Raw genomic sequence first — 13,550 nt, forward strand, 5'->3', positions numbered from 1 at the left:
GGAGGAGGAAGCTGGGCTGCAGGCGAAGCCACCTTTGGGTGAGCCTTGGATACTTGGCTGAGGAGCTTGGACATCTGGCCTGTAGACACTCAGAATCACTGGGGATTTTAAGTAGTAGGTGGTCGCAAAGTGATGTTTTGAAAACATTGACGTTTAATAGCCCACAGTGGGATGGATTGGAGGTTGAGAGCATTTTTATTTCTGACAGAAGTAGGGAGGCTTCTATGGGAAGGAATTGTTAGAGAAAGGAAGGCAGTCTGTTTAGACGTGTTGACCTTGAAGTGGTGGGAACTTGTAGTTGAAGGTGTCCTACTAGGTAGTGGACATAGAGATTTGGGTTGCTGGTGCTAAAGGGCTTGCCTAGAGGTGATTCTTGAAATGCTGTGAGTGCGGATTTGGCAGCTGAGATCAGTAGTAACAGAATATGGTGAGCAAAGGGCTGATTATTAGGAATAATAGTAATTATTTTTTCTTAATTATAATACCTAGTTATTTATATAATTATTATTAATCTCCAGAGCTGGGAGAACTTGGCTGGTATAGCGTCAAATGTGGTGAATGAATCAAAAATTCAAGTTGGAAGGGACAGTCAGTATAGTTCAAAAATACTGCAGAGCTTTCAGGAGGAAAAGAAAGAACTTAGTAAAAGATACATAGGTGGCTGAGTGTGGTGGCTCATGTTTGTAATCCCAGCACTTTGGGAGGCCAGGGCAGGTGGATCACCTGAGGTCAAGAGTTCAAAACCACCCTTGCCAACATGGTAAAACCCTATCTCTACTAAAAATACAAAAATTAGCTGGGCATGATGGTGGGTGCCTGTAATCCCAGCTACTTGGGAGGCTAAAGTAGGTGAATCACTTGAGCCCAGGAGGTGTGGAGATTGCAGTGAGCTGAGATCGTGCCACTGCACTCCAAGCTGGGCAGCAGAGTGAGATTCCCTCTCAAAGAAAAAACAAACAAACAAAAAAACAAACCAAAAAAAGATACATAGATCTGGAGTTTAGGTGACTATTTGGGTGACCTCTGCAATGGTGGTTTTGTAATGTTTGTAGCAGAAACTAGTTTTTTAGGGGAGTTTGGTAAGGGGTTATAAATTATCTTGAAAAGCTTAAAGGACAGTGATTATCTTCAGAGGGTAGCCTGTTGGAAAAATCTGTTAGGATAGGAGAGACCCACATTGGAAGGACTTCAGTCAGAGACTAATAGGAAGAGGGAGTAAGAAGAAAAGACTGATGATGTGGCAGGAGATTATTGAGTAAGGGCCTGGGTGAAAGAGGACCATAGGATCAAGAATATACATAAAGGGATTAGATTGAGAAGGGGTAGAGAGCAGAATTTGAGAAAGAGATGAGAGACTTATTGAGATAGTTCAGAGTGTGGCTGCAGAGCTGTTTTGAAGCAGACAGGATGCAAGGTGAGGGAAGGTCTTGCTGGATGTTAGGAGTTCTTTGTAATGTTGAGAGTGGGACTGTCTCCCAAATGGGAGTGGGTGAGGACTAGCTGGCTCATGTGATGAGGCAGGGAAAGGAGCAGAAATCATAGCATATAATCGTGGATAGTTCAGTTCCATAAGAAGGGCAGAAATCCAATGCAATAGGTATTCAAAGGATGAGAGCTCAGTTACAATTAGTATATTTTTAAAAGGCTTTATGAAGGGTGATTTTCTATGTGTATTATGTTTGAAGATGTCTAAGATATTGATATTGTAAAGTTGGGAAAGGCATTTTACCCAGAGTAAGTATTATCCACAAAGAAGGAGGCTAGAAAAGAGAATTTAGTTCTTTTTAGGGGAGAAAACCACAGATGCAGGAGTGAAGTTGGGAATCTCCTCCTGAATTTCTTTTCTTTTCTTTTTTTTTCTTTTTGAGACAGAGTCTCGCTCTGTCGCCCAGGCTGGAGTGCGGTGGCGTGATCACGACTCATTGCAACCTCCACCTCTCAGGTTTAAGTGATCCTCCTGCATCAGCCTCCCCAGTAGCTGGGACTACAGGCATATACCACCATGCTTGACTAATTTTTTTGTGTTTTTAGTCTAGATGGGATTTCTCCATGTTGGCCAGGCTGCTCTTGAACTCCTGACCTCAGGTGATCCACCTGGCTTAGCCTCCCAAAGTGCTGGGATTACAGGCGTGAGTCATAGTGCCTGCTCCTCCTGTATTTCTTACTCGTTCTCCCTAAGCCTGCTTTGAGGCAGTGACTGTGGCAGCTGCTTCCCCTCCATTCTCTTCCTTGTTTTGTGAGGCTCTGGCTCCCATGTGCTGTATTGGCAGCCTTTTGATTCTGGCTGTCATGGAGTCTTCATCCATCTGGGAAGCCCGTCCAGGGCTCCAGCCCTCAACAGTGTGGTTGCTGTGGTGTCCGACATGATTTATAGAGCAACTCTGCTCCGTACAGTAGCCACTAGCACAGGACTACTTAGACTTACATTAATTAAAAAAACCAAAACAAAAAAAACTCAGTTCACAGTCACAGTAGCCACATAGCATTCAAGTGCTTCATAGTCATTATTTGACGAGTGACTACTGTATCTCACAGCACAGAATTATAGAGTATTTCCATCAACACAGAAAGTTCTACTGGACAGGGCTGTCGCAGAGAGTAGATTAAATTAAATTAAATTAAATGTTAATTTCCACCTGTGGGCTGCATGTACTGAAAGGTCACTGTGGGCATTCATGTGTCTGCCGATCGCTAGCCTCCTCAAAGGCAGGCAATGCCTTAATGCATGATTTATATTCCTGGATGCCTTTTGAATCATGTTTCAGGGAAAGGTGCTTTTGAGTGCAGTTTCAAGGGCTCATGGGTCTTGTCCCATCTCGTGATAACTTTGTGACCTTAGCCTATGAATTAAGCTCTTAGGGCCTCAGTGTCGTCATCTGTGAAAATGTGATACTGTGAATTGTTCTTATGATAAGGATCACACACGCAGACCCATGTAAAGTGGTTAGGCTGCTTTAGTTTGTTTGGCACTTGGTTGCTATTCCCGCTCACAGTCAGACTGCTGGACTTTAAATTCTGTTTCACAAGATATGGGAAGCAATGAAATCTTGTTGAAAATTTGGGGCTGTGTTACCTTGTGATGGAAACATTGTCACTCATTATAAAAGTTAAATAAGAGCCTGGCTCAGTGGCTCATGTCTATAATCCCAGCACTTGGGGAGGCTGAGGCAGGCAGATCAGTTGAGGTCAGGAGTTCAAGACCAGCCTGACCAACATGGCAAAACCGGTCTCTACTGAAAATTCAAAAAAATGAGCCAGTTGTGGTGGTGCATACCTGTAATTCCAGCTACTCAGGAGGCTGAGGCATGAGAATTGCTTGAGCCGGGAGGCAGAGATTGCAGTGAACCGAGATTGCACTACTGCATTCCAGCCTGGGCGATAGAGTGAGACTCTGTCTCAAGAAAAGGTTGAATAAGATTGGTTAAAAGACATTTCATGGACTGGTTAATCATCTACTCAGGAGAAATAAAATGGGAAAAATAGGATTTATCTAAGATTAAAATTATGATAAATGTATACAGTTTTCTAAGAATCATAAGTAAGATTTTTATTAAAATTCATGTTAAGAGCTAGTTTCTTTGAGTATACTTTTTATAATAATTTTAAATTTATTGTTTGTTTTAATAGTATGGAACCACCCCTTTAGTTTGGGCTGCACGAAAGGGTCATTTGGAATGTGTGAAACATTTACTGGCCATGGGAGCTGATGTGGATCAAGAAGGAGCTGTAAGTATCTTATATTTTCATGCTTGGCCATAGAAACATGTTTTTTATTTTGGAGAGAATTTATGTCTTTAGTATATGCCTAGAGAAATTTCCCTCTAGTTCTAAAATGATAGTAACAGAAAAACAAGCATTTTCTGTTACCCTAAGTATGTTATATTATAAACATATATGCTATAAATAGATGCTTTTAAGGATCTGTTGCTAATGCACACACAATTGGGGAGGCTAAAAGTATAAAGAACAGCTTTCAGTAATCCTAGTGTGATATATAGAGAGTTATGTGTCGCTTAATGACAGGGGTACATTCAGAGAAATGTGTCCTTCGGTGATTCCGCCACTGTGGGAGCATCACAGAGTGCACTTACACACATCTGGCTGGTGTAGCCTACTCCGTACCTAGGCTCTGTGGTATGGCCTGTTGCTTCTAGGCTGTAGCCTGTGCAGTGTGTTACTGTACTGAGTACTGTAGGCAGTTGTGAGACAATGGTTATTTCTTTATCTAAACATACCTAAACACAGAAAAAGTACAATGAAAGTCCAGTATCATAATCTTACGGAACTTCTGTCATATATGCCGTCTGTCATTGATCAAAATGTGCTGTGCATGACTATTTTGGTGTTTGTCCATGGTTCCTGGCTGACTGCTCCTATAACCTATGTAATATCATAAGTGACTACAGCAGTAAGAGTGTCTTTGGTTATATTTGGCCTTTTGTCCTTGGTTCTTGAAACAGCTCTGGTTCAGTTCTAGAGTGATAAAGATGAAATACAGTCTTTTGTTACTTATCACAAGCCCCTTTTAACCACACTTGAGCTTGTGTTAATGAGATTATTTTTGGAAAGTTTCTAGATAACCCCACTGGTTGAGGTGCTGGTTGCCAGGTACACCAACCATGTGCTTAGAGGGTTGGAACTCACAGCCCTAACCCAACACCTCTGGGGAGGGGAGAGGAGCTGAAGGTTGCATTGATCATCATTGACCAATGATTTAATAAATCATGCCTTCATAATGAAGCCTACATAAAAACCCAAAAGGACTGAGTTCAGGGGGCTTCCAGGAAGATGACCAAGAGCACATCCCTGTACTGGGAGGGTGGCATACCGCAACTCCGTGGGGACAGAAGCTCTTGTACTCAGGACCCTTTCAGACCTCATCCTATGTATGTCTTCATTTGCCTGCTCATTTCTATCCTTTAAAATATCCCTTTTGGAAACTGGTGAATATTGCTTCCCTGAACTGTGTGAACTGCTCTAGCAAATTAATCAAACCCAAGGAGGGGATTGTGGGAGTTCTGATTTATAGCCAGTCAGTCAAACAACCTGAGCTTTCATTGGCATGGGAAGCGGGGGCAGTCTTGGGCACCGAGCACTTGCCTGTGGGGTCTGATGCTATCTCCAGGTAGGTAGTGTCAGAATTGAGTTGGAGAATACCCAGCTGATGTCCGCTGCAGAACTGATTGCTTGCTTGATGGGTGGGGAAAAACCCCACGCATCTGATCATAGAAGTATTTAGTGTTGTAAGAATTTATGTGAAATGGAGTTTGTTTTTTCCTGTACGTAGTACAAATTGTTTAATAAACTGTTCAAATCAAATGGTTTTTAATATTGTGGAAAAATATTGTGCTGCATTAAAATATTTTTTCTTAAAAAATTTAAAATAATATTGTAATTTTGGGGATATTTTTAGCTGTGCCTTATTTTCCCTCTTCAATGAACAGATTTTAAAAAATCAGAAATCAGCTGATAGAACCCAGAAAGCTTAAAAACTGGTTAGATACATCTTACCGATTAGCGGTTTTTAATTCCTCGTTCCCCAGCCTGTGCCAGTTGTGTTGGGGAGATGAAGAAGCCTAATATCGCTTTTCCCTTGAGCCTATAAGAATATGGTTAAAGGAAGCAATATTTATGCATAAGAACAGTTAAAATAATGCAGACAGCTATTTATAGAATTAGTATATTACGTGAGTGGATCGTAAAGGATTCTGAGAGGAGATAGTACCGGATCTTGGGTCGTAGTGAAACAAGAGTAAACTCTTTCTGTCATACTTTGTGGCACACTGTCAACCCGTTCCTCCTGTTTGCATACTGGTAGGAGCTGACTCATTGCCAGTCTTCAAGGTGTAGACCCTGTTTTCGTGCTGGTGGAGGCAGCATGGTCCGTAGGCAGCTGCAGATGCTGTACCTTCCATCTGCCTCCTCCGGACAGTTGGTCAAGTGAGCAAGTGGCTTGTTTCTATGATGATTGATGGCTCAAGAATTTGAAAGGCTGTGTTATTTTAATATGTGGGAAAATGACAGCTTAATTTTGGGGGCTGACCTAAAATATTTCTATAAGGAAATTGTATGACAGCTTGAAGTAGATGAACATCTCGAGAAGCAATTTTAATACTACTTCTGGTAGCGAGTCACATTCTTCTCTTAGTTGATTTATTGTTTGTTTATTTAGAGACAGAGTCTCATATGTTGCCTAGGCTGGTCTTGAACTCCTGGCCTCAAATGATTCTCCTGCCTTGGCCTCCTAAAGCTTTGAGATTATAGGTGTGGGCCATCATACCTGGCCTGATTTATTGTTATAAAATAGATGTACAGTTTTTACAATAATTACTTAAAATAAGAGGTTTTGAAAATGTAGTTTCTAGATCACTATGAAAGTCAAAGAGTATATTACACTTTTCTTGAAATAGCTTATGGCTATTAATTCATTGTTGACTTTAGTGTTTTTTATGGGTTTTATTACAAAGAATTCTTGAAGTCTGATTCACCTGACTTTGGATTATTTAATTTAGAATGTGTTTAGTCACCCTGTCACTATTTTATCCGTCATTACATTAGTGAGTTTGTTTGTTGATTGTAAATGAATCCAATTTCAGATTATCATTTAAATAACTGAACTTCATAATAGCACTAATGACTGAAGATCATTAATGTATTTTCAAAAACAAAAGATACCTCCTAGCCATTTTTGGTATGTTTCTTGCTATTTATTTTGGCATTTTATTATTGGAAATGACAATAATAGGCCACCTATTTGAAAACATTAGTTTTGTGATTATGGCATAAATCATATATTTTCTAGAATACACTTAATTTCTTGGGCTTGTATTTTGTTTTGTTTTTGTTGTTGTTGTTTTTAGAATTCAATGACCGCACTGATTGTGGCAGTGAAAGGAGGCTACACACAGTCAGTAAAAGAAATTTTGAAGAGGAATCCAAATGTAAACTTAACAGATAAAGACGGAAATACAGCTTTGATGATTGCATCAAAGGAGGGACATACGGAGATTGTGCAGGATCTGCTAGATGCTGGAACATATGTGAACATACCTGACAGGGTAGGTCACCTGTTTCATATTTGTCTCCTAGTGGCGAAGTGGATGAAAGATGACCCTAGTGTCTTACTACCTTTCAAAATTCTCATGCATCACATAAACTTGTTTTAAGACAAGTTTATTTCTGCCTTTGAAACTAGTAAGTTAAAAACTGTTTGATCGTTCTGAAAAATATGCTTTTTAATTTTTGTCAAATAATGTTGTTATCGAAAATGTCACATGTACTATTAGTCTGTAACTGACCTTGATGTGTCACTGTAGATGTGCTTTCTTGTGCCCTAACTTCTCTGCGCTCACATTTACTGATCCACCTCTACCTGAACTCTCCACTTGAATGTCTAATTGGCCTCTTAAACTTACAGCAAAACAGATGCCTTGTTTTTTTCACCCCAAACCTGCTTTTCCCTCATTCTCTGTCTCAGCAAGTGGTACCACCATTCCCCTCTTGTTGAAGCCCCAAATCCTGTGCCTTAGCCTTGATTTCTCTCTTTTCCTCATCTGCTCTCTAGCAGGCTCTTGTTGACTTTACTCCAAAACAAATCCTTTATCTGTCCACCTGTCTTCATTCCACTATCACCTCCCAGCTGAAGCCACTGTCTCTGGTGGTGCTACTGTTAAAGCAGCAGCTTTGCAACTGGGTTCTCCACTCTAATCTTGGAGTGATCTTTAAAACAATAAATCTCGTGTGTACTTCTTTGTTTAAAGCCATCCAAGACTTCCTGTTGCACTGAGGATGAATGTTATCTTTTTAGTTTATAGACATGACATGACATTGTTTTTGCCTAAGCTGTCTCCCAACTTTGTACCCCTCTTCTGCCAGTTTTCATAGCCTGCAGCTGTGTTTGCTTCTTTCCCTTTCTTGAATGCCCTGAGCTTGTTCCTGCTGTGGGTCCTTTGCCACACCTATGCTCTTAGTCTGGAACGCTGATCTTGTGGTTGGCTCCTTCTTGTCCTTCCCACCTGGGCTTCAATGTTACCTCCTTGGAAGGGTCTTCAACTACTCAATCCAAAGTAGCTACCTCATCACTTTTTTTGAGACAGGATCTTGTTCTTTTACGCAGGCTGGAGTGCAATGGTGTGATCACAGCTCACTGTGGCCTCAACTTCCTAGACTCAAGCGATCCTCCTTGCCTCAGCCTCCCAAGTAGCTGGGACTATAGGTGCATGCCACCACGCCTGGCTAATTCTTGTTTTGAGAGACAGGGTCTCACTATGTTGACCAGGCTGGTCTCGAACTCCTGGCCTCTAGTGATTCTCCTGCCTTGGCCTCTCAAAGAGGTAAGATTACAGGCATAGGCCATCATGCCCAGCCTACCTGGTAGTCACTTTCTAGAACATTACCTTATTTTATTTGCATAGTGTTTGTGTGATTTTTTTGTTTATTGTATGTTGTCTTCTCTGCCAGGCTATAAATTCTTCCAGAGGTAGGACCCTGTCTGTCTTGTTTCCTAGTACCTAGAAAGGCGGATGGCACATTTAGAGGTTTACTAGTCTGCACCCATGTTAATGCTAATGTTTCCAACTAAAATTTGTCTGCCTTGGGTTTATTTCTGCTATAAATGTGGTAGTTAAGACACTACATCATGGTGCTGAGCTTAATAACCCCTAAGGACCTGCATCCTGATTTATATCATAGTACTTTTGAGGTCCACTCAGGATTGAATTGAGCTGCAACTCGTGGGCTCATTCAACTCAAAAGACTACAACTGATTTTTAAGTTAGCAGTAAATAATAAAATATTTATGCCCATTTCCAAAATAGCTGTTTCCAGTATTTTAAGTATAGGAAGGTATAACTAAAAATGATTGTTGCTTGGTGAATATAGTTCCTGGGGAGAGCGATGTCCTCATGAGGTCGTGAACTTAGTCTTATGCTGGGGAATGAGTCAGTCCTGATGCACTACTGGCCTGTAACTGCCAAATCCACTAGGTTTTCATAGATGCTGCTCGGGGAACTGTCTCCCTTAATTAAATGTGGCTGTGGATTCATTGATAGTTTTAGCTTTATAGCTTCGTTTTTTAGAGTTCATGGCTTTCGTCGTATAGCATTATTCCAAGAGATTTTTACTATGTGATTTTAAAATGTTCATCTGGTTCACTGACAGCCACAGTGTTATTGTAGTTCATTTACATGTGTAACAGGCGGTTACCTTCAAAGAGAATAGGTTATTGTTCTGGGTAACAGGTCTTTCTAAACTTTGTTTAGGAATTTCAGTCCTCATTTTGGGGCATAAAATCCTCTGTCCCTTACTCTGATGTCTGTTAATATCAGGTATTCATATTGGTTAAGTAATATTTTTCTCTTATTTAGAGATAGACTTTTTCCAAGAAATTTTTAGAAAAAAATATGAAAACATGATTAATTTGAACTTCAGAAGAGTGCTTATTTGTTGTCAATTCACTTTTTTTTTTTTTCTGTCTTCTTAGAGTGGGGATACTGTATTGATTGGCGCTGTCAGAGGTGGTCATGTTGAAATTGTTCGAGCGCTTCTCCAAAAATACGCTGATATAGACATTAGAGGACAGGTATGTGTGATTACAGTGCAGTTGCTATCTTAGAGTATAATTGGATGTAAATGTTGACTGATCATAATGTTATTCTTCCCACTTTCCTATGGAGATAAACTTGTAAACCCTAGTACGTTTAACAGGTGTATATTATTACTAAATTTCACTGCCATTATTGTAAAATTTCTATATTAATGTCGAGTTAAATGTAGATAGAGGTAAACCAAAAAAGCTCATGTTTTTAGAATATACTGTCCTTACTAATGTGTATATATAGATTCAGTCCTCAAAACTATAATGAGTAGTTAGTGATACTGAGAGAGTCAGTGGCCCTTTGAATATCTGGTACTTACTTATTTTCTTTAATGTTTTCTCCCTGTTTTGTCTTCTTCCTCCATCTGCTGTTCTTCTATTGTTGTTGTTTTATTTTCTTCTCCTTTTTCTCCACTGTGCCTGCCTTTCCTAGGACCACTTGGTAGTCCTATGGACATTGCTTAAGGCAATCATAGTTCATAGAACCACAAAGGTTATTAATTTTAGATAAAAGCCTTGCCCACAGTTGTGAATTTATCAAATACTTCACGAGCTTTAGACTTTAGAAAAAGTTCTTGGTGTCTCATTTTGTTGTTGGACAGTATACATTTCTGCTCATTTTTTTCTTGTATTTGGCCAAAAATCTCTTGTATCCAAATCCATTTTTGGATCAAACTATAACCATTATGCCAAATGTTATGGGGGAATTAACAAGGGCCCCTTGTCTTTAAGACACATATATTTTAATTTGAAAGATTTTAGTTTGTTTATTTTTATGCTTTTATTTAACATAAAAAGTGAAGCCACAAGATGATATATGATTGATTGCTTAGCATAAGGTTCAAGTATGAGTCTTGAGGTGGGGAAAGAAGGCCTTAAGGTCAGGGGCTTTTGGAAGAAGGTAGAACTCGAGCTAAGTTTGAAGATGAGTTGGATTTAGATAGGTGAAGAGCCTGGCCGGGTGGCTGATGCCTGTAATCCCAGGCTGAGGTGGGAAGATCTCTTGAGCCCAGGAGTTTGAGGTTATAGTGAGCTGTGACCATGCCACTGCACTCCAGTCTGGGTGACAGAGTAAGACCTTTTCTCTTAAAAAAAAAAAAGAAAAAAGAAAAAAGAAAAGGAAAGCCAGGTGTTTCAGGCAAGGGGAGTGGTAATAGGATGAGAAAATTAGAAAGTGAAAGACTGCATTTCATAGCTGGCGAATGAATCATTTGGCATTGGGCAGTGGGGAGGTAGGCATGGTGGGGAAAGGTGGAGAAATGAAATGGGAAGGGAGGTAGGGCCTGACAAGTTTGAGTTGGGCAGCTAGTGTGCATTTTTTAGAAGAGAAACACTGTTGGGGAAATTTTGGTATTAGGAACTTAATGTGGCTGCTGCAAAAAGTCATTCATTATCTCCTGGGTTAAAATAACATTGCCGCTAAAAGTTGGATTCTAGGTCACCTATTTGGACTTTTACCTAACTACCTTTCGTCTGGGAGTCCTCTTCTGTGTTTGAATTTGGTTTTTGTTGTTCTCTAGTTCTACTTTCAAGGTCTATATGGATTGATTTTTGGGTTTTGAGCTAGATAAGATTTTAAAGATCTCATCAAGGCAATATAGGGGTATGGGATGGATGGAAATTAAGAAAGCTAAAAATGATAATGCCTTATATTTGTGAAGTACATTTTCGTGCATTATCTTTTGAAAAATTGGGCAATACCTACAGCATGTTACAGATGAAAATCTAAGGGTCCAAGACTTGTCCAAGTTTACGGAGTGCAGGTATTGATGACTCCTAATCCAGTGTGTGTTCCTGAAATCTGATAACATTACAAAAGTATAGTTTACTTTATTAACTATGTGGGATTACTACTTTTTAGATTAAGTAATATGAAGTTTTCCTAGACTTCTTTCACAAAGAATTCCCAAAAGTAACTTCAAGATAGCATAAGGATTAATAGCACTTCCTACCATGCTGCCTGTTGGAATGCTTTCTGACAGAAATGATGTTTTGTATTTACAAGTGACAGCTTTAAATATTGTATCTTACATGAAGTGATTGTGTTTTTTTCATTATCTAGGACAATAAAACTGCTTTGTATTGGGCTGTTGAGAAAGGAAATGCAACAATGGTGAGAGATATCTTACAGTGCAATCCTGACACTGAAATATGCACCAAGGTATAAGTGGCATTTCTATTCTGTTATTAGCAGCACCTCATGCTGAATGTTAGTACTGCTCATTTTATTTCAGTCGTCTTTGTTTGATGTTAGAGTTACACTGATTTTACTGGTAATATTCCCTGTCAAATTGAGGAATAACTTTGTATCCTTGCAGGATTTGTGTATTCATAGCAAAATATAGTGTGATATTTGTTATTTCAATTAAATACTTTTCAGAAAGTGCAATATCAGCTATTCATAAGTTGTTATTATTTGGACAGATCATTTCCCCCAAATTCATTTATGCTGCTGTTACCTGAGAGGCAGAACACATTCCTTTGTGGGGAGATTGCGTGTGCTCAGGAGTTCCAGGCCAGCCTGGGCAATAGAGTGAGACCCTGTCTCTTTAAATGAATATGTAAACAACCATTGTGACTGGTGGTTGGTTCCCTACACTAGCCACTTTCAACTATTTTACTCAAATCATGTAAAAAATACAAAATTATCTAATACTGTGGTCTCCTGTTTAGCCTATGTGTAATAGTTTTCTATGGGGAAAATATATTTGGAATTCTGGGTTGATATGACAGGAATTCTTAATGAATAAAGCAAAATTATAGAGTCACCCATAAGACAATCCCATGTCATCTGCTGTAGATCAGGACCAGCCAATTTCTAACTCAATGATGGTACTTCTAGTACCTCAGGGTAGAAAATTTCTGAGATACCTTCTGGTTTGCAGGTGGCTCCTTAATCCTCTTTTTTCTTTTTCTTTTGGACCTTGGTGTCAGCCAGGGTGACTACCTGTGGCTTCTGATGAGATTTTTGTCTAACTCAGTGCTGAATTGTGGTCTCTTCTTGCTTCCCTTCCTTTGGTTTTGAAAGCAATCATGAACTTTTTTGAGGTTTTCTGAAGGCATACTGCTTGTTTCAAAGGTTTCACTGAGAACTGAAGTGATATTGGTATACATTTCTGAAAAACTCTGGACACTGGCTTACCTGGATGTTGACAGGCTGGGCTATGGGTTGGCTGGTGGGGAGAACGGGAAGTAGCCTCTGGAGGGGAGCTGCCCCAGGTCAGTGGTAGAACCTGGGGAAGGGCAGAAGCAGCCACTGCTGCCGGCTGTAGCTTACGAGCAGGTGGGGCAGGTCCCACACCTGGCTACGTGATTTAAAGTCACTTTGATACAAATGAGTGGTTGTAAAGGAAAAACATTTTTTTGTTGTTTGCTTTTATGTTTTCTTGAGGGGGTTTTAAATATAGACTGTTACCAGAGTCAGATATTTCTTGACATGTGCATTTGTATGACATAAACACAGGAGTCAAACTATTAATCTGGCAAATGTTCTTATTTGTGCCCACAGGATGGTGAGACGCCACTTATAAAGGCTACCAAGATGAGAAATATTGAAGTGGTGGAGCTGCTACTAGATAAAGGCGCGAAAGTGTCTGCTGTAGATAAGGTGAAACATCTGTGCAGAGAGAACACTGTATGGACAGCTGTTGGTAGACTGACCTCTGTATGGAGGGGCTTTAATGGGGATCTGATTTTAGGTTGTGTGGGGAGAGATGACTTGCTGGGGATGTCTGTGTGGGATTTGGATCCCACACAGTAGCACGCTGAGGAGTGGGCAGGCTCAGTGTGCTGTTAATGCAGCTGCTTCCCATTTTCCTTCTATGGCTCACAGCAGCTGTGGGGCACTGCCATTGACCACCACATGAGGAGGAGGCTCCGCCTTCATCAGGGTAGAGCTTGTTGCAGATAAACAGGAGGAAAGAATGCACAGGGGCTGGAGGAGGCCGACTCTCAA

General features: G+C 40.1%; 1 protein-coding gene across 12 annotated transcripts in view; it reads left to right on the top strand.

The window, feature by feature from the left end:
* Nucleotides 1-13,550, top strand: part of KIDINS220 (kinase D interacting substrate 220) — a 110,406-nt gene that overhangs the window by 28,085 nt on the left and 68,771 nt on the right. For all 12 annotated transcript variants that reach the window (XM_077960176.1, XM_077960182.1, XM_077960179.1 and 9 more), the window contains 5 exons: nucleotides 3,628-3,726; nucleotides 6,861-7,058; nucleotides 9,482-9,580; nucleotides 11,658-11,756; nucleotides 13,104-13,202. In XM_077960176.1, the coding sequence (XP_077816302.1) occupies nucleotides 3,628-3,726; nucleotides 6,861-7,058; nucleotides 9,482-9,580; nucleotides 11,658-11,756; nucleotides 13,104-13,202 (594 nt within the window). The remainder of the gene's footprint in view (nucleotides 1-3,627; nucleotides 3,727-6,860; nucleotides 7,059-9,481; nucleotides 9,581-11,657; nucleotides 11,757-13,103; nucleotides 13,203-13,550) is intronic.

Source organism: Macaca mulatta, chromosome 13, assembly GCF_049350105.2.
Source record: "Macaca mulatta isolate MMU2019108-1 chromosome 13, T2T-MMU8v2.0, whole genome shotgun sequence".
In the NCBI taxonomy this organism is placed as follows: domain Eukaryota; kingdom Metazoa; phylum Chordata; class Mammalia; order Primates; family Cercopithecidae; genus Macaca; species Macaca mulatta.